At 53.3% G+C, this 21155-nt stretch overlaps 1 protein-coding gene across 1 annotated transcript in view; it reads left to right on the top strand.

The window, feature by feature from the left end:
• CAMK2A (calcium/calmodulin dependent protein kinase II alpha) overlaps positions 1–21155 on the top strand; it is a gene marked incomplete at both ends in the record, with an annotated part of 58865 nt that overhangs the window by 29179 nt on the left and 8531 nt on the right. The window contains 10 exons of the mRNA XM_084252785.1: positions 277–342; positions 452–524; positions 3651–3753; positions 4995–5078; positions 5198–5292; positions 6384–6506; positions 6883–6966; positions 8415–8457; positions 10792–10832; positions 16306–16354. Of these exons, the coding sequence (XP_084108911.1) occupies positions 277–342; positions 452–524; positions 3651–3753; positions 4995–5078; positions 5198–5292; positions 6384–6506; positions 6883–6966; positions 8415–8457; positions 10792–10832; positions 16306–16354 (761 nt within the window). The remainder of the gene's footprint in view (positions 1–276; positions 343–451; positions 525–3650; positions 3754–4994; positions 5079–5197; positions 5293–6383; positions 6507–6882; positions 6967–8414; positions 8458–10791; positions 10833–16305; positions 16355–21155) is intronic.

Here is a 21155-nt window from a genome sequence, read left to right as displayed (position 1 = left end):
TGCCAGGAGCATCATGAACCATGGTGATGTTCATTGGTTTCCCACCTGCAGCTCAAACTCCAGACTGGGACCTTTTGGGGGAGAAGGGCCCAGAGGGAGGTAGAGGGTGGGGTGTAATCCAGGAAGGGGGTTGCAGCTGCAGGAGGGTGTGTCATCTTTGGGGCTGAGTTTCTGAGGTCCCTGGGCCCCATCCTTCACTTCCCGGGGACTCCTCCAGCAGAGGAGGCACCTGGGCCTGGGGGAGGGGGTGTGGTGACTCTGTGCCTGTCTCCTCAGGGTCACCGGCGGGGAGCTCTTTGAGGACATCGTGGCCCGGGAATATTACAGTGAGGCAGATGCCAGGTGAGAGCAGGTGCTGCCTGGCTGTGGAGCCCAGGGATAGGGGCCTCTCACCCGCTGGCTCCCCAGGGGAGGCCAACCTCATCCTGCAACTCTTCCTTTCTCTCCCCAGTCACTGCATCCAACAAATCCTGGAGGCCGTACTGCACTGCCACCAGATGGGGGTGGTTCACCGGGACCTGAAGGTGAGCGATGGCTGAGGGTGACTCACCAGGAACCTGTCCCGTTGAACCCCTGCTGGGGCTGTGACAGAATAAGGGTCCCTTTTGCTTCCTTGAGTTGGACTGGGCAAGAAATGTCTCCTGCTGTTGGGGATGGACCCAGGTGTCCTGATGCCAAGGCCCATGCACTTTGTGCCAGCCAAGTGCTATGAGGTTACGCTGCCAGACTGGCCATGGCAGTGTCCGGATTCACTGTCCTGCTGCACACAACCTCGGGGGCTGGCCTCGCAGTGGGGCTGGGGCTGTCCAAGGAGCTAGCACATGGGCCCGTCAGTGCTTATTCCCGGTCTCTGGCAGGCCAGGGAGAAGAAAATGCCTCTAGTTCTCAGAGTCTTCTCCTTTCCACCTGAAGAGGGAGATGCACAGGACTAGGCAGGTGTGGAATCAAGGGCTTGAAGTTAAAAAATAGGCTATTACAAATTGACAATGGGCCCCGCCCTCAGACTTCCAGAAGCCCATGTTTATTGGTGTCCTGCCTGCAGCTCAAACTCCAGACTGGGACCCTTTTCAGGAGAAGGGCCCAGAGGAAGGTGGAGGGTGAAGTGGAATCCAGGAAGGGGGTTGCGGCTGCAGGGGGTGTGGAGTCAAGGCTGGTGCCCTCAAAGGTCTGACGAGACCGTGCCTATTAGCCCACGCCTGTCGGTTCTCCTCTGTCGGGCCATCAGTAGGTGGTAGCTCTGAACATGCCCTCATCTTGCAGAGTAGAAGATGAAAACCTAGAGTCCAAGGCATTTGCCTGAGAATACACAGGTTTGCCTGTGTCCGTGCTGGGGCTGAAGCTGTGGCCTCTGGCCCCTGATCCTGTGCCTTCAGTGGTCTGGGGCCAAACAGCCGCTTAAGCAAACTCCTGTTCCTGCAGTTGCCCCTTCTAGGTGGCCTCCAAGTGTCCATGGAACCTCTGTTTTTCACCTTCAGTGACTACAAACTCACTCCTTATGGTCTAGCCCCTTGACCTTTGGAAAAGTCTCCTTCTTGTCTTCCTGTGTTGGGGTTTCCTTTGTGAACCCCAGTTCTACCTTTTTTTTTTTTTAAAGATTCATTTGTTTATGCATACAAGAGAGGATTCATCAGAGACAGAGTGGGGAGCAGAAAAGGTGGACTGACTGAAATACACTGCTGAGGGGAGCAGCGGTCGAGACATGAGAGGTCTGCTGCGCCATGTGGGTCACCTCCCTGGTGGGACATTGAGCTGTAGTAGCTGCTGATAGCTTCATAGTGCTGAGACCAGAGAGGCCCCCCAGTTCTACCTTTCAGGACCACACAGATCAAGCCTCAGCTGAGAACAGCCCTAGAAACACACAGACAGCTTTGCTGTGCCCCTGAATTCTTCCGCAGGCTGTTCCCGTCCCTACCGGGGGCGTAATTTCCACAGCTAGGCCTGCTCCAGCTGGCCCAGGTCCCTTTTTGGGGTTCAGTGTCTGAACAGAGCCCGCCCACTGCTGATGTCACCAACCGTCTGTGGCTCCTCACCTGAGCCCAGGGAGGCGAGGGTATTGCGGGCAGGGTCTCCGTCCAGACAGCGGGCGGCCCTCCCAAGGGGCCTGTTCCCGTTATAGCTACAGCCTCTGCACAGGAGGAGGGCGGAGCAGACGCAGCACAAATTTAGGCCACTCTGGGCAGATTAATTAGTGGCGCATTCATCAAACCAGGACAGGACAGCTACTGAGACCTGGGACACGCTGGGAACGCAGTCCCCAGAGGACAAAAGGGGCCTTAACTATGGGCAGACGGAGCTATATTGGTTTGGTCTCACCTAGCTTTGGAGAGTGAAAGGCCAGATATGAGGCCCTCTCAGAATTCCCGGTGGGGAAAGGGTCAGAGGAGGACAGGAAGGTAGCTGTCTCCAGAGACTCAGAGCCCCTCCTCAAGCAGAAGTCACAGCGTCACCCTGCACTTGCTGTGGGCCACTGCCAAGTGCTCTACATGGATTGTCACAATTAACCTGTGTGCACGCTTCTCACTTTTCCAGAGGATAGCTCAGAGAGTGAGTAATTTGCCCGAGTTCCAGATAGAATTGGCAGCACTGGGTCAGAGCCAGGGGTGTCTAACTGCAGAGCCCACACTTATCTCTCCTCAGGAGAGGTTCTCCTGTCCCCCAGGCCAGCAGAAGGCATCCGCCTCAATGCCCCAGTGACCCAGTGGTCCGTGAGAGACCCCTTCTCTCAGCCTCGAGCAGTTAAGAGTAGAGTTTCAGAGTCACGCTGCCTCCGGCCTGATCAATCATTTACTAGCTGTGTCATTTTGTTCAAGTCACTGAACCTCTCTGAGCCTAAATGTCCTCATCTTTATATGTATGAGAAATACTTATTAAGCACCTGCTCCATGCTGCCCACTGTCCTAGGTGCTGACAGTGGATAGGACACATTCCACGGGGGTGACAGATAATGAACAAGCACTCGGACAAATGGGGAAAAAACAATTGTGAGATCTGTGAAGGTAATGAAAAGAAATTAAAGCCAGACTGTCTGGGGATTCCTCCTTCAGATAGAGTATCATGGAGGGCTTCCTTGAGGAGGTGATGCGCAGGTGAGTGTGGATGAAGCTCACAGGGAAAGCAAATGCATCAGTGGGGACAGGAAGTGCAAAGGCCCTGAGGTAGGAACAAGCATGGCTGTTTCAGGAGATATAGGAAGGACCCTGTGGAGAATGGAGATGATCTACCCCAAAGGGCTATTGTGATGGTAAATGAAATGATAGATCCAAAACACTTAGCCCAGTGTCTAGCACACAGTTGGGGCACAATAAATGTTACTTCTTTCTTATTGTGGTGGTAACTGTCTCCCAGCCCTCTGTACATCTTCAGCCCAACCTCAGTCCCCGGAGAGAGGGGGCAGAGGGCCTAACTTGTGGAGCAAGAGTGTTCCAGCTGCAGACACGAAGGTTGTGACCTAGTTGCTCACTGTAGCTCTGTCTCTGGGATCAGAGGCTTGGGATCCTGTGGTTGGACCAGAGGTGGGGGCAGGACACCTCTAGATTGTCTGGCTACTCCTCTTATCTAGCCCAGGCTCCCCAAGGTGAGGCTCTGAATCCATTTAATGTCCTCTTGGTCCTTCCCCCCCCTTTCTCCCTCTCTGCTCTGCTTCTGGGAAGCCGGAGAATCTGTTGCTGGCCTCCAAGCTCAAGGGTGCTGCAGTGAAGCTGGCGGACTTCGGCCTGGCCATAGAGGTGGAGGGGGAGCAGCAGGCATGGTTTGGTGAGTGGTGGTGGGGCAGCAGGGTGACAGGACCAACCTTGCACTGACACCTGGGCCTCTGAGCCCTCAGACTAAGCCTGGGTGAATTGGATGTGACTGTGCCACTAGCCAGGGTGCAGGGAGGAGGTCCCAGCCCCCACTCTCTGGGTCAGTGGGTGATGCCCCTCTCCCTGGGGGCCATGATTATCTTATAACAGAACATGTCTGGGGGTCCTATGGGGTTTCCCTAACTGCTTGGGTGCCAGAGATTTTTATGCCAATTCTACATATGAGCAGAAGCAAAGAAACTTGGAAAAGATTAAGGAAACTTCAGAGAGAAAGAGCCAGGATGTGAGCTCAGGCAGTCCTCACACTGTGGATGTGGAGGAATCATGTTCTTTCAGCTATCTGGAGATTCTCTTCTGTGGACGATATTGACTAGTGATGAAGAGCCGGAGCTCTGGGTTCAAATCTCAACCCTGCTACTTATAAGCTATATGACTTTGGGCTTCACTTCATCTCTCTGAGCCTGTTTTGTCATCTGTAAAATGGGGTAAATAATTCCATTCCTAGGGCTGTGTAAAATTGAGATCAGGTGTGCAAAGGACCCAGCTCAAGGCTTAGCACACACTCTAATAATAGCAACTACTGTTATGATTACTTGTGAAATCAGCTCTTTCCATTCATCCTCCCAACAATGCCGGGAGGTATTTCAGACAGGAATCCTAATCCCTCACTTAACAGATGAGGAAACTGAAGACTTGAAGGGAAAACGATCTACCCAAGAGGCAGAGTTGGGGATAGGCCACAGGCCTCCCCAGAATCCACTCTAAGGGTACTGGGACAGTGGGGAGTGGATCGGGGTTCAGCTCAGCCTGGAACTGTCAGGCAGGGATAGTCATCTGATACGCCACCAGCAACTGAATTGTGGTGGCCATGAAGAGGCCGTGCGAGAAGTTTCTTAAGCTATCAAGGTCCCATGCGAAGTCTCTGGGAATCCATCAGTCACTTCTGCCACAGGCTCTGCCGTGGGGGTGGGGACTAGGTGCCATGTGCTTGTCCGCCCGGTCTGCAGGCTTTGTTGGCTTACCCGGCAGGGCTTTCTCCTGCCCGGGGCTGCCCTGGGGATGGTGGTGAGGGGGAGCAGCTGGTGATTACCCATCTCCAGGGCCACCCCCATCCCTCCTCTTGCAGGTTCTTGCAGGTTACTTATGTGCCAACCTCTGTGTGTGTGTCTGCCTGTGTGTGTGTCTGAGGAGCAGGGTTCGCAGGGACACCCGGATACCTCTCCCCAGAAGTGCTGAGGAAGGACCCTTATGGCAAGCCCGTGGACCTGTGGGCCTGTGGTGAGTCCCCCAGGGGCACCTTTCTGTCCAACTGCCTGCACCTCAGCACTGCTTCCTTTCCCATTGCTCCCCGCATGGTTCTTCTCAGGGGGCTGAGGCTCTCCTGATCCTCTCCCCAGGCGTCATCCTGTACATCCTGCTGGTTGGGTACCCCCCATTCTGGGATGAGGACCAGCACCGCCTGTACCAGCAGATCAAAGCCGGCGCCTATGATGTGAGTGTTGCTCCCTTCTCCAATGCTATCGCCCCTGGGCCCCCTTCCATGAAAGCCCACAACCTGTGAGCAGAGACCTGAGGACGCCTCTCTCTTGCCGTGCCCCCCAGCCCCCAGTTTCTGTTGTGGATAAAGGATGAAGGGCAGGTGGAGCCTGAAGAGAGACTGGGGCTAGGCACTATGTTAGTCTGGGGATTTAGGAGATGGGGTTTATCCCATGGACCCCACAGGTCCTAAAGTGGGTAAGGGGATAGACCCCAGGAACCAGATGAGCACTCACTCTCTCTGTCTTTATATATATAAAAAGCCATATACGCACACACACAAACACAAATAATATATTTAATAAAATATACCATATAAAATATATGAAGTATGTATATTATATATTTATATATGATTATTTCTATATATACACATAATAATATAAGCTAAAACAGCATTCTTTTAAATGCTTTGCATGTGTTATTACACATACATCCCAATCTATGACATAGCTACTGTTGTTTCCCTATTCCACAGATAGGGAAGCTGAGGCACAGCGAGTTTACAGAACTGCCCAGATCAAATAACTAAGAAATGGGTGGCTGGGATTTGAACCCAAGCAGTGTGCTCTGGAGTCCATGCTTCTAACAAGTTTCTCTGCATGGCAGATACCCATCTAGTCACATGCCATGTGTTTTCTATTGTATTTAGTCCTTGAAGCAATTCTAGAGGCAGCTGGAAAGGTCACATGATATGCTCAAGGTCACACAGCCCAGGAGGCAGAGTCAGGACTTGAACCCACGACTTCTGGCTTTGAGGTCTGGGTTATGACTATTGGCTTGCTGCTCAGCACATAAGCACAGTCCCAGAATAACAGAGGGGGGCCTCCTTTCCCTCTGATTGCTGTTCTGATTTGTCCTGGGGCCAGGGGTACCCCTGATCCCAGAGGAGCTCCTGTGGTGAGGAGCCTTAGCATCTCTTGCTTGTGGATACCTGAGTGGACAGGCAGTAGGACCCCTGCCTGCTCCCCTGCCAGTCAGGGGCTGGGGGATCGCAGGGGTGGCCTGGGTTAGGCTGGGCAAACCTGGCCCCTCTGCCCTTTCCAGTTTCCATCGCCAGAATGGGACACTGTCACCCCAGAAGCCAAGGACCTGATCAATAAGATGCTGACCATCAACCCGTCCAAACGCATCACAGCTGCCGAGGCCCTCAAGCACCCTTGGATCTCGGTGAGCTTCCTCTAAGGGCCCTTTCCAGGGGCATCTCTAGACCTCAGGGTGCAGGCCCTCATAGAGTCCTGGCCCTGCCACTGGGCCTGTAGGTCTAGCTTGGGACTGAGGGGCCTTGATCCAAGAAACGCTGACCCTCTGTGGGTCTCATGGGGAAGTGAAGATGAGGGATTGTTCTAGAGTGGCGTCATGGCTGGGGAGTGCTGCTGGCCTTGAGTGTCTGGTGCCAGGGATGCCAAGCTCTGCTCATTTTGCAGTATCCTTAAAAACTAGGAATTGTCCCCTCTGGATGCCAGCCACTCCCCCTAAGATGCTCTTCAGAGGGTCCTTGGGTAGACCTTCCTTCTGCTCATAGACCTCCTCCTTCTTCCCATAGCACCGATCCACTGTGGCCTCCTGCATGCACAGACAGGAGACCGTGGACTGCCTGAAGAAGTTCAATGCCAGGAGGAAACTGAAGGTAACATGTTCTCACCCTCCACAGCCCCAGACTCAGGAGTAGCTTGGCCTGGGTCTCCACAGAGACCAAGAGATTCACTTGCTAGTTCTTTCCCTGGTTGAGCCAACGAGCGTTGATTGAGCACCTACTGTCCGGGCTGGGGATGAGCGGTGGAGAGGACAGACAAACGACCAGGACATTGCAGGGCAGTGGTGAGTGCTGTGCAGTGGCATACCCTGAGGCTGGGGGATACACAGCAGGGCCAGGAACCAGGTCTGCCAGGACCAAGGAAGGATTTAAACCAATACCCTGAAGGATAAGCGGGAATCACAGGGAAATGTCAGAGTGGGCGCACATTCCCGACAGACAGAAAGTCTGGTGCAGAGTCTGGAAGCTTGAACTTGACTCCTGATAGGAACTTCAAGTGTTTCAGTATTGCTAAGGAGAGGTTTCAGGGATGACAAGTGGCTGGGCAGGAGACAATGGTGGGGTTTGAGAGGCCCCAGTTATGGCGCTCTCGAGAGGAATGACCCAGAGACTTGGACAAGGGTGATCGTGGCCCTGAGGAAGCCAGAGTGGGACCAAAGTGGTCCCTGAATGGTGCCCTCTCTGCAGGTCCTGTGTCTTCTCAGAACCCAGATTCTGCCACAGCCCTTGCCAGGGACCCCTGGAATAGATAGGATGAGGGTTGGGGGATCCCCAGTCAGAGCAAAACAGTGATGAGCACCCTGAGTGACAGGTGTTAAAACTTCAGCTAATTTGCTCCCAGGCTGACAGTTCCTTGGCCTGGCATCGTGGCTCAGGACAGAGACGTGGGTCGGGGGTAGTGGCCAGCATGAGGCCAGGAGAACTGAGCCCCACTCCTGCCCCTGGAGGGCGTTGTCACGGAGGATGTCTCCAAGTGCTGGAACCAGGGATTCTTAAGATCCTGAACTCAGAAGGTGTCCTGATTAGACAGCACCAGAAACTAAAGGACTACGGCCTCCCAGCTCTCTCATTGACAGAAGACAGTTTCTCCACCTAACTCTCTGGGTTCTGGGCCAGGGACCTTGGAGGGACGAGCCTACACTAGAGTGAGTTGCTGAGTGCCTCAGGTGGATGGGGTTGGGATGGAGGGACTCAGGGCCTCCCATTCTTGCCTAGGCGGGAAGTTTCCTTGGCCTTCAGTGGCCCCCACCAGCAGGTGTCCCCCTAGCTCATTCACCAGCTCGGGCCAGGCCGGTGGAACCTATTAATATCTTCTCCTGGATGGCTCTGCCCCAGAGCTGTGCCAGCTAAGGCCTAGCCCGTCCATCCCAGCTTCTCCAGGGAGCTGGTGGTGGGCTCTGGCTGTGGGTGGGGGACAGATGGCAGGGCAGGGGCACAGACTTTGGCCCTGTTTCTCTGAATGGAGCATCTGCTCTCCCTCCCCACGCCCCTCCCATTTTCTGCCTCCTCTCTCCCTCGCCCCCTCCTCTTATCTGTTGCAGGGGGCCATCCTCACCACCATGCTGGCCACCAGGAACTTTTCTGGTAGGTGGTGGGATCTCAAAGTCCCCAGTACATCTTGCAGGAGGTGGGGACATTGCCATGTCGGATATCTGGGTGCCCTCAGGCTTGGGTCCTGGGGAGAGAGGGAGCTGCAGAGGACCCAGCTCTGGAATACAGTGCACTGACACAAACTTGTACTCAGAAGTGGGGAGAGGTCAAGGTCAGCAAGCTCAGGGCCTACCAGGACGGTAGAGGTTCAGTTTGCCTCCCCCACCACCTGGCAGTGCCGGGCTTCTTAGACTGGGCTGGGCTAGCCGGAGGGGACAGCCTCCCTGATGTGGGGCTGCAGCTCCCCATCCTTCCTGGAGTCACCATGTGCTAAGCAGTCACCATGCTGCTCAGGTGGCCTTTGTGACCAAGCAATGGGGGCTATTCCATAGCTGTTTTAGGGAGTGACCTCAACTTGTACCAGGTCGCACTGACCAACCCCTAACCAGGCTGGGTCACCAGGGAGTCCAGGGTATGAGCCCTTGGCCTTGGCTAAAGCAGGGCTGGTTGAGGTGGGGAGTGCCCAGTGCCCTGTGGCATGTGGCCCTAAGAGAGAAAGGGAAGGATTAGTGTCAGGATTTAGCAAGAAGCTCCCCCTGGCACGTTGATGTGCTAGGGCCAGCGCCCGCCAGAGGCTTCTCTCTGGGGACCCCGCGGCAGCTGACTGGGCAGCTGAGCAGATATAGCAGAGCTCACCCGAGAGGCCCTCTGACTGGGGCTGGGCCAATGGGAGAAGCAGCTGAGGACGCGTGGCTGGCCCTGAAGCCAGCGTCACTCTAGGAAGCCCCAGGCAGAGGGTCCACCTGCCCAGGCAGCCAGCTGGGAGAGTGAGACCAGAGTGGGGAACCCTGGAACTTCAGCGTTGGGTTCTTCCCACTGCGCTGAGCTTCCTCCCCCTCTCCCCAGAGCAAGGACCCTGAAGTTCCTGCAGCTGAAAGATGAGCCACCCAGTCAGAGTCTTTTTTTAACAACCAACGGCCCCTAGAGAACTCTAGTGCTGACCTGACCAAGTGGTGCCCGGGGGTCATTTCCCATCTCTGCATGTTCTGGGGGGAACAGTAGTGTTTTAAAAAAATTCTTGGAAGTAGTTTTTAGCACTTCAAAATCAGAAGCTTTCCTAGAAAAAGCCCGATTTCTGTCTTCTCTCGAAAAATCAGAATAAGTAGCCTCTCCGGACTCTCAGGGCAGGAGCTGTGAAGGGCTGCCCTTTGAGGCTGAGGGGCGAGCTGTCCCCCCACTCACTGTGCACCCCAATCTGCCCACAAAGCCTGTGGTGAATGGACAGGCATTCTTCTCGGCTTTGGGATCCAGAGGTACCCACCCCCCAATCTTGCTTTGCAAGAGGAAAACTTTGGACGAGAGCCTGCAAGGGGTCATGGGTGGAAATGTGAGGATGGCTGGAAGCTGAACCTACCAGGAACTTCTGGGGAGTCACTGTTAGGTATGGTCCCCTGCCCTAGCTCATCCGTCCCAGGGCCCAGGAAGATTTTGAGTGGCTTCTAGCTCCCGGACACCTACCGCATGCGGGGCCAGGGTATGCCAAACACTTTCAGGATCCCGGTCTCACTTAGCTTACGGCATTTACTTGAGGTCTGAGCAGACAGGCAGGGCTGGCATTTGTGCCATTTACTGCTGATGCCTCTCCCAGGCTCTGGCCAGGAGGTGATGAGGGGTGGAGGGAGCCGCAGAGGTGAGCCTCCTCGCGAGCAGCTGTTCTGCTTTTCTTGGCCAGCCTGGGTACAGGCAGCCCAGGGTGGCCCCCGAGTTTGAGGGTAGGAGGCCTCTGCAAGGGATGGGTGTTCTGGCAGGGATGGGCCTGGGGTGGGGGCGGTGGGGGGCATCTGCTTTTTGTCACCGGCAAAATGTGGCTTGCAGCTGTCCAGAGTGAGTAGGCAGGGCTGACACATGACCTCTGCAGCAGCATGGGGCTAAAATTAGAGCCAGCCAGGGTGGGCAGGGAGCGTCCAACCCCGGCCGGGCAGCCAGGCCTCTGGGTTGGCCACTATTAACACGGGTGGTGACTGGGATCCAGAGGGAATCCCCAGGCTGAAAAAGCAACTCCGCCGTCCTGGACACCTCCCTCAACCCATGGGGCCAGCGGGTCATACTTGAGATTGCTGAGAACTGGGGAGCCCAGGCTCACCTACAGGGCCGGCAGCAATCCCAGGGCCACCGAGAAGGGAGGAGGAGCAGGACCAGGAGGTCTCCCCCCAGCTGGCCAAACCGGCTTCAGGCCCTTCGGCTGCCTGTGGATGCTGCTTTTCCTCGCTCTGTGGGCCCTGGTGCCCTGCCTGGTACTGCTAACCCTCTACTTTCTGTCCTCCGCAGGAGGGAAGAGTGGGGGAAACAAGAAGAATGATGGTGTGAAGGTAAGGCCCCGGAAGCCTGGCAGGGCCAGCCTCTGGCAGCCTTTTAGCCAACAGGCTGGGTTTCAGGCTGGGGTTAGACCCAGGCCTTGCTGATGGTGTTCTGGGAATATGGGTGACTCCTGCTGTCAGATGTCCCCAGAGCCAGAGGCCTGGGATTCAGTGCCCACCCTCCCACCAGGATTGGAGGGGGGTGATGGGGACCAGGATTGAGAGAGGGTGGGAGAGGCAGGTGGCCTGGGTTTAGGGTGGGTGCCAGGATATGGACAGGTCCTAGGCTATTGGTCCATGTTATTGTGGTTCTCTGAGACTGGAGGACTGAGGAGCAAAGAGGGGACCCAGATGATCATGAGGGATGACCTCCTTCTTCCCAAGTGTGGGCCTCAGTCCCACTGTACACCCGAGTCCAACCCACAAAGCCCAGGGCAGCTCTCCCTCTTGGCTTTGGGGTCTAGAGGCACTCTTCTCCATGAAAGTCTGGGGGTCCAGCACCAAGAATCCCACCCTCCTGCACCCAGGCCTGCCTCTGTCCCTTCCCCAATGCCCGAGCTACTTCCCCCCACATCTGCTGACATGCCCTTTTCTCTCTTCTCCCTCTGCTTTCTGGGCCTGGGCCCGAACTCTGATCCTTTCCTCCCCTGCCACTGGCTCGCCTTGTGGGTTCTCCTCTCTTGAGACCCTGCCTTTTTCTGGGCTCAGAGCCCTGCCTGGCCAGGGTCCCAGGGCTGGGCTGTGCCTGGGACACTGGAAAGTATGCGGTGCTATCCAAACATAGCCACCCAGGTGGGCTTCATGGCTTTGTTTGTGGTGACATGTACAGTATCATGAGCTGACTTTGGTCTGTTGGGGGTGGGGGAAGGGTGCATGGGAGGGGATCCAGACCTCCCTCTGGCTGGATGAGACCAGCATCCAGGCCTTTAGCCCTCTGTGGGCTGGGGTTGCCCTATTTGTGCATTGGGCAGGTGGAAGGGGAACCGCACTATGACGTCCAAGATAGCGGTTTGAAAAAATGACAAGCAAAAAAAAAAAAAAAAAAAAAAGAAGGAGAAAGCAACAAAACCTATCTAGTCCTTGGCCCTTTTCATCTTGGGTTCTGAGGACTACATAATTATTTTGTTATCAACCGAAGCTATTGGGTTCAAAATGAATTTCTTGTAGCCCAGAGGTTCTAGGGAGATACCTCTAACAGCACATAGGTGGGGTGGAATTTGAAAGAGGAGGTCAAGCAGAGAAATTTCTGGGCTTCTCATGTCCCTTCAACCAAAGCAGCTCCGCACAGCAGCCATGGCAGTGGGGAGGGAGCCTGGGCAGTGACAGTGGAGCCCTCTGCTGGTCATCTGAGTCTTCTGCACCCGTGTCACCTCGTTCTAGCCAAAGGGGTCCAAACAGGTCCACCTCCCAGGAGTGTTTATGGGGATTAACTGAGAAAATGTGCATTGACAAACAGAGGTGGTACTGGGGTGCCCTTCAAGCTTGGGCAACGCTGGCACTGTTATCATCTTATCTGCTTTATATATTGGACTTTCGGGTAAGATTGCTCCTGAAAACAAAGCTTGCTTAAGAAAATATTTGGTAACCACAGATCCTAAGTCAATCCAGTTTATAGAGTTAACATGCACCCATCCCAGATTCTGGATGGAATTCTGTGCTGAGTCCTGGTTTGCCTGATGTTGGGGTTTCCCAGGAGGCAAACTCCTTCTGCCCAATTTGAAAGGATGATGGAGGAAGGAGCAATGTGGGGACAGCTGGTTTGGAGTCAGGGTGCTCTCTGGTCCAGGGTTTTAGATGCTGAGTTGGGGGTGCTGGACTCTCTGGGGAAAATTGTACTTGGTGGACCTGGGGACAGAGACCACAGGCACTGGTGGGCTGTGGTCCAGGTCAGTGGAGGAGGGGACAGCAGGCCGGCCCCCCAGGACTGCTGGCCTCTTGGTGTGGCTCTGGCAATGGCTAATGCAGAGCCCATGAGCATGAGGTCAGGGTTTCCCTCTGTGAGTCCTTGGAAAAACTCCTCTCTCAGCAAGACCAGAGGTGGAGGCACGTGGGGTTCCACCTGGTCACCCCAGAGGCTTTCTAGTGGGTGCAGCTGAAGAAAGTGTCACTGCTCCCTCCAGCGGACAGGCCCTAAGTGACTTCTCAGGGTGGCCTGGGTGTGGATGGACAGATGCTTGAAGGCTCATCCTGCCCCACTGTGTCTTTGTAGCGCAGCCTCCATCCCTTCCTTGAGGTGCAAGAGGGGGCACATCCAGCTGGAAGATGAGAGTTATCAGGGTCCTTGCCTGGAATTTGGGGAGCCCAGCCTGCACTGTGTCACTTTGGGGGGGTCCACTTATGTTCTCACTACAACTGAAACCGTGTCTAAGGTCATGAAGCCGTGGGTGAGTCCCTGCCCCACTGTTCCCCACTCTGGGACCTGGGCCACCAGGTCTGGCCCCTGTGTTGGGGGCTGGTAGGAGGCTCGTACCAGAGTGGCCAGGTGGAGTCCTTAAGCCAACGCAGGCTCCCCCAAAGGGGGAAAGACATACTCTTCCCACAACTTGGTCCCTGGCAGCAAACCATTGTTTCATCTGGGCCTTAGCTGAAGAACCAGAGGTCAGTTCCAACGCTGGAGGAAAAATGGCTGCGGGCGTTTCGAGCGATGGCGTGATACGGTGCCTTCTGGGTCTGCGGGGCTCTGCGAGGCTAACTTCAACCATTCTCCATTTCCACCATCCTTGTAGCCTTAGAACCAAGCTTCTCCTTGTGGTTCTAAGAGACGTGACTCTTGTTTTGGTGAAAGCTAAGTGCTGGTCCGCGGGGCTGTGGCTGGTACCATCATCATCTGTGATCTGGGAACTAGTCTTTCTATCGCCAAGAAGCAAGGCCAGCCCCCAACCTCCCCAGGCCTCTGTGTTTGTGAGGAGGGGCCAGCTGCTCCCACCCCTCAACCCCACTCACTGCCCCTGTTGGTGTCCCATCCGTGCCGTCGTGACCCTCCCCCATGTCCCATCCTGTCACTGTGCGTCCGGATCTGATGCAGTCTCTGCTCTGTGTTCCTCCTCGTGTCCTGCCTGGAACTTCCTGGCCCCTGTGCCGTTCCTCAGGTTTCTGCTGACAGCCTGTGCGGCCTGTACCCTCCCATACACAGTGGGCCTGGCCCGGCTCCACCTGGGAGCAAGGCCGCACAAGAAGGAGAGGAGGGACAGCTGGCCATGGCTGTGATTGGATGTCCCACTGCCCGGCCCACTGGGACAGATGTGAGGCTGGGAATGTTGACACTGGAAGTACCCAGCAAGCCCCCCTGCCACGTCTGTGGGGGCCCTGGATGGACAGACAGTCTTCTAGGTTCCTAACACTCAGGGCTCCTGGATCTTAGTCAGAAAGCCCAAAATTAGACTCTAGGACGCTCAGGGAAACTTCAGTGCCTCCCCCTGGCACATGCCTCCCCTGAGAGCATCTCCAGTCTCCCTTCTGCTCCTCTCACATGCAGCAAGAGAGAGGCTTCCTGGCCTCTCTGACAGAAGTGTATCTAGGAAAGACATGCCTTTGAAGCGGGGTCAGTTGGTGGGTGCCCAGAGACTGGGGCAGAAGAGAGACCCTACATGCAGGGGGTCTAGCCTCCGCCTGCAGCCACCAGTTGGGCAAGCCTCCACCCTTCCCAGGGCCCTCGTTTCTTATCTGTCCAATGCAAGTGTTGGTCTGGACCTGCTACCTCTATGAATGAGAGTCTTTAAGACTCCTGGCTCAGAGCTGAGAGAGGGAGAAAATAATTTATATCGGTCCTCACTTTCTCTCCTTCCCTGGTTTCTCAGCCAATATAAGTGCCTCCAAAGCTAGAACAGGCCAAATGGCCAGGCCCAAAGAGTCAAGTTCTGGGCTCAGCTTTACTTCTGGCTTCGCCTCAGTTTCTTTCTCTAGGTCAGTCACTGACAAGTGTGAATGTGAGCAGGATTTCAAAGGTCACTTACAGGACTGGTGCCCACACCTGACCCTGCTTTGGAAATAGAGAGGCCTAGACCCTACTCCTGACCTAGTTACAAAACTCCTGCTTATGTGTACTTTTGACAAGTTTCCCTGGAGCACTCAGCCCAACCAAGAGTGGGATTCCCTCTACAGGGATGTCCAGGGAGTCTAGGAGACTGGGGCCACAGTTCCTGGTTGGTGTGGTCTTTGTCCAAAAGTTTTGGATCTTAGGCCTTAGGCAGCTTCTCCCACTGAGTACAGCGCAGAAGGCTGCCCTGTCCAAGAGGACTGACGTGGAGCTTGAACTGCTGTGTGTGAGACCCCAAGACTTCAGGCCGAGAGAGGACTGGCCCTGCCAAGTCAGTGGCAGCTGATGACCTTGACTCTTTTCACTAATGCCATCCTGGCAAGGGGCCACAGAGGATGACCCTGAGGCCCATCCTCCTCCCAAATCTCCCCTGTCATTTGTTCCTCTGCTCCCTGCCGTTTTCACGCTGTGTCTTTTCCTGTCCCATCTCTTCTCCTTGTTTTTCCAGAAAAGAAAGTCCAGTTCCAGCGTTCAGTTAATGGTGAGTGTCTGCCGTCTCCCAAACGCCGGTAAATGCTGGGCCTCGAACCCTCGCTCCTGCCTCCCTCCTGCAGGCTGCACTGGGAACCCGGGGCGGGGAGCGGGCACACAGGGCGTGCTTGGTATGTGTGCCTTGTGCAACAACATGTGTGTTGCGTGTGTGTTGTTTGCGTGTTTCTGTTGACACCTCCAACTCCATGGCCCAGACCAGCAGCCTGATGGTAGACTTGAGTACACCCTCCGGTCTGGAGGGTGATCTGAGCCCCATCCCATGTCCAGCTCTCGGCTTCTCGCTTCTCCCGCCCCTCTGCTCTGGCCCTCATCTCAGGGCTTGGTCGGTGCCAGTTGCAGCGAGGGTGGGGCTTGGTTTGGCCTAAGTAGTGGGTGCAGCGGAGGCCACTCTTGAGCTTCTGCAAGGCTACCCAGGGCCCGCCGGTGGCAGAGGGACCACCAGCCCCGGCCTCTGTCTAGGGGTTCCAGTGGAGGCATGGTGGCCCACGTCCCTCTTCTTCTGATTCCATTGCTGTCTCACTCAGTTGCGTGGTTTTTCTCCCCCTGAAAAGCTCTCACACTGGGCCTTCCTCTCTCTCTCTCTTCCTCTCCTGCCAGTGTGTGCATTCCTCTCCCATTCTGTGGCCGCCAGTGCCTCTCTGCTCCCCCATACCTGCTCTCTGCTCCTTGAGCAGACAGATCCCAGGAACCCCCTTCCAGCCCTTCCAGAAAGGCCAGGGTTCTTCTCGAAGCCCTCCCTCCATCCATGGCCCCCAGTGCCAGCCACCTGCTTAGCTGGGCCCATTCCCCTCAGGCTTGGAGGTCTGGCAGGTTTTCAGTGCAGCATCTGGATGGCAGAGCCTGTGAGGCTGACAGAAACTGGGCTACCGCATTAGGGCTGCAGGGCAGCCCCCCAACTGGCTGTATTTCATCCTGCTGCCCGTCAGGTCTCACCGTGCCCCGTGTTCTCTTTGGCAGGAATCTTCTGAGAGCACCAATACCACCATTGAGGATGAAGACACCAAAGGTAGGGGGGGCCTTGCCTTCGGTGTCTGGGCCCCCGGGCCTCCCAGCAGGCCCCTTCACAGACAACACCTGCCCTGAGAGGGTGCAGCGCTAACCTGTGTCTGGTTCATCTTTCACAAGCCCTGCTTTGACTCTTCAGACTGGGCATTCTGTGGGGTGCTCTTTCCTTGGGCGGGGCACTCAGTGCCCAAGGGGTACATAGATGAACTTCTCTTATCCTAGAGGTTATGCATTAGAAAAAATTAATTTAACCAACCCAAGTCACAAATGTATAGTAGTGATAGAAATTTTCTTTTTGAAGTGTTTTTGAATTTTTAAAAAGTGAGTTGATTTTTAAAACATGTAAAGTAAAGGAAGGGAAAGCAAAATTCAGAAAGTTCAGTTGACTAGAGTATGAGAAAGCCTATCTCAGACCAACCCCAAATGCAGGGCCACTGTAACTTGTATATTATGGTCCTTGAAAGCCCTCAGATGGATGAATGAAGGAGCAAAACCCCAGAGAACTGTGACCCTAGTAGCTGATCCCACCTCAGCCTTGGCATGCTGTGTGCCTTTGAGAGAGTATCTTAACCTCTCTGGAGTCTCAACTTTGCCTCAGCTTTGTAAGGGCTCATTCCTAGGTTGTCTGGGTGAATAACTGACAGATCAGAAATGCCAACGATTGCTACTAAACACCTGCTGGATAAAGCCCTCACATAGCAGTGGGATTGCTGAGAGCGTGGGAGGGGTCTTGAACCGATGGGAATTTCTCCAAATCTAAGAATCACCAGACCCCGAGATCTTCCACTGTTATCAAACTTGGTGTCCTGAGTAGATGTAGGCACAGCCAAGTTAGGCACTATCCCAGGTTGCATTAATAGAGATAGAGAATCCAGAGTTGGGGAGGGGATAGAGAGTCCTAGCCTAGACCTGCCATTCTGCAACATCAAGTCATACATGGGGTTATATGCTAATGCTCAGAGAGGCATCCAGACTGGTCGAGAACTGACTTGAGTCAGATCTTGCAGACCAGATTAACTGTGACCTGATATTAAGAGAGAGAATAGTTAGCAATAGTAATAAGAACAATGGCTTCTTTTATGGACCCTGGCTATGTGCTAGGCTTGTTGCAAATGCTTTCCATTTATTGAACTTCACAATAAACCTCTGAGGTTGGAATTGTGGTGAACCCCACTTTACAATCCAGGAAAGTGAAAAGTTGAGTCAAGTAGCTCAAGGTCCCTGGGCTCATATGGTGGAGTTAAGACTTGAACCCAGGGATCGTGACTTGTAACCACCACTCTGGAGGCCCAGCGTGTGAAGGTGCACTTGGTACTTAGGTGGGCACGGACTTCTGCTCAGGAAACACCTGATCCTTGGAATGAGTTAGTGATGTCTCTGCGCTGCTTGCACGTGGACCTTGTCTCCAGGACAGGCAGACCTCGGAGCCCAGAGGACTTTACACTCTGGGGTATGTGTCAGAGGCCCCTGAGGAGTTGCTGACATTGAGAAAAACATGGAGAGCATGCAATTGTACCAGCTTAGACCTTTCAGGAGTTTAGATATTTTGCTCTTAAAAAAATACAACAATGAGTTAAAGAGCATTTTTCTAAATAACAAATATTCTTTCACAGTTATAAGTCAGGCTTTAGGGCAGTTTTGATGCCCCAGATGCTATGACTAACCCTGGCTCTGCCAGGAGGCCCTGGAAGACGGGCCCCAGCCTGTGTGTGTCCCTCTCCGGCGCTCATTCCCAGCTGGGTGGGGTGTTACTCTAAGCCCATAACCTGGCACTAGCGCAAATCAGTCTTCCGTGAAGCACTCGGGACGATCTTTAAAAATATATCATCTTGATAAATTCTCTGTTAAGAATGTTAAGTCAGCATTGTAAGTTCTTAAGTATGATTTTATATCCACATGCCCAGCCTTGCTGCTACAGATTCTGATTCCATAGGTCTGAGATGTGCATTTCTAAGACATTCTTCAGAGTTAAGGCTCACTGCCCCAATGGTAAGAGTTAGGTTGGGAGTTTGCTGGAGACTCATTGTGCTCTTGTGACCCTGGTCTCAGAGCCAACAGGTACTGTGGAAGTGAGCTGGCTCTGTTTTCCTCACTAAAGTTCATTTGCTGAACGCCCTTAGACAACTCACGCAACCTCTCTGAGCCTCACTTTTCTTAAGAGTAAAGAGGCGATTATGATAGAGCCAACCTCAGAGGATTGCTGTGCAGTGTCTCAAGTGCTTCCACAGTATTTGGCGCTTGGTAATTGTTTAACAATTCACAATTTCTTTTTTCCAAAATGGAGTTCGTGGTTAAATGGCAAAGAAGCTGCATGACATTTTCTTGGAGCATCAATTTTATGCAAAGATCGTTTTAAGACAAATATTTATACGTTAAACAGACAGAGAAATATTTGGACAGGCAATGAAAAATTTGTATGCACTATTAATGTAAACTGTGAGCTGTCAAAGACATTTTCCACCTGGGGAGATGGGTCTGGTGCGTCCCGGAGGCCTGACGTCTGCAGTCTTTTTCCTGTGCTTTAGAAAGATCAGGAAGGAAACATCTGTGAAATCTCGACTTTAAGTTTACCTATGCCCCTTCTACAGAGGAGACCAGAGGCCCACACTGGAGAAAGGGCATCTTTTGGTGATTAATGACAGACCGGGAACCCTGTTCTCTGCCTCAGTGTCTCCACACGGAAAAGATCATGTCTCATGGCAGACTGGCTCAACCATCAGCTTCTCCTGTGGCTGGCAGGAGAGAGGAGCCTGTGTCTCCCCCTGCTTCTCTAGGTCTCAGAGAAAGTTTCCAGAGAACCATTTCCTGGTGTTAATTTGTTAAGTCTTCTTACTAAGTGAGAATAGCTGCTGGTGGGGTGGATTCTGACCTGACATTAAAGTTAATTAGAAATGTCATCCTCCAGGGAACATGTGCCCCTGAGCAAGGAAAGGGACATTAATATTTCAGAGCCCCTCAGGCTTAGTGCCCAGGCCTCTTGCTCTCTGAGCCACATGTGACTCTGCCAGCTTCCTTTCTGCTCCTCTACCTCCTCCTGGTCAGTTCCATGAAAAATTAATTTCCTCTTCAGCCCAAAGAGCTGCTTCAGCTCTGGGTAGAGACATGATGGGAAATATCCATCAAGAAGGCTGATTCCATTTCAGCCTCTGCATGCTGTGTGATATTGAGAGAAATCCTTAACCTCTCTGGACCCTCAGCTTTGTCTCGGTTTTGTACAGGGGCACTCCTGGGTTGTCTGGGTGAACAACCGGCAAATGAGAAATGCCAGAGGTTGTGTCTAATACCTGTGTGAGGGATAAACCCCTGACATAGCAATGGAACTTCTGAGGGCATGGGAAGAGCCTAGAACCAGAGAAATTTCTCTAGATCTAAAGTGAAACAGACCCCCAGGTTCTTCCATCCTAGACAATGAAGCTAGGGAGATTCCTGAACATTACTCTTCCACTGTTGGCAAACTCAGTGTCTGGAGTATGTGGAGGAAGAGCCAAATTAGATACCATCCCAGACTGCATTAATAGAAGTACAATATCCAGAATTAGGGAGGGGATAGAGTGCTAGCCTAGACCTGATATTTTGCAATATCAAGCCACACCAGGGATTACATGCTCACATTCAGAGAGACATCCAGACAGACTAAATACATTGTGGGCTTTCATCAGATCTTGCAAACCACATCCTGGACACCTTCAGCCCTGTGAAGAGAAGACTAAGGAGGGGTGTACAGTAAGCCTGGGGGAGCAGGCTCTCACTGCAGGGCCCCAGAAGGCAGAGAGGGGACTAGAACTATAACTCGACACTTTCAGGGGCACAGGTTTCTACTTGAAAGAAAGCGGTAGGTGCAGAGTGAGAACTGCTCAACTAAGAAGGCCCAACGGTCCAACTAAGAGCTAACTGTAGCCTGTCAGTCTGCTAGGAATTGTCCCCATACTAGCTCGGGCTAGAGGCTGTCATTAGGAGGAACTTCCAATTCAGAGACCTCCAGATGCCAAGAATCACAGCTCTTATTTGTGGAGTGCCAAGCACTGCTCTAAATACTTTACATAATGCATCATTATTTATATAAATGAGTTGATATAACAGCCTTGGAATAGCAGCTGGCTCATAGTGAGGACCACATATGTGTTAGTTATTCCTATTGATAGATTCTTAACTCAAATCTCAAAACTACTAAATGAGGTAAGTACTATTTGTAGCTCCAACATATATGGGTAAACTGAGGCACAGGGCAGTACCTTGCTCAAGGTCACACAGTTATTAGTAGCAGAACCAGGATACAAGCTCAGGGAATCTGGCTCCAAGAATCCATGCCTGTGACTGCTTTGCTAGCCTCTCTGAGATGGCAGGGAAAAGCAGCCCAGGGGAGCTGGGGTTTGAAAGAGGGGCTTGTGGCATGGCAAGCTGGAAGGATTCTGAAAATCCATGCAGAGGAGGTGGTGCGGACCTCAGAACCCACGAGGAACATGTGGACTCACTCTGGGTTGCCACCTCGATTCCATGTAAGAGCGACTGGATGAATTGTCTCCTGCCTGACTAGGTTTCTTCCCACCCAGGTGTCAGGTTCTAGGGAGGAGGGTGGAATTGACCTGGTGGGGGGCTTTTGGACTCCTGGTGACAGGCATCTAGGAGACCGGGACCATGCCAAGAAGCAGCCCCAGGCCCTGGGCTGGCCCAGCTTCCTTCTTTTCTCTTTATTGTATTATTGATTTTTTTTTTGTTTTGTTTTTCCCTTTCTCTTTTAAGTTTTGCTTTCTTTCTTTTCCCTTCTTTTTATTTTTCTGTTTCTTTTCAAAACTAAAAGATTT

Source organism: Talpa europaea, assembly GCF_964194135.1.
Source record: "Talpa europaea genome assembly, chromosome: 13".
NCBI classification, from domain to species: Eukaryota; Metazoa; Chordata; class Mammalia; order Eulipotyphla; family Talpidae; genus Talpa; species Talpa europaea.
This window is presented reverse-complemented; position numbering and strand designations above follow the sequence as displayed.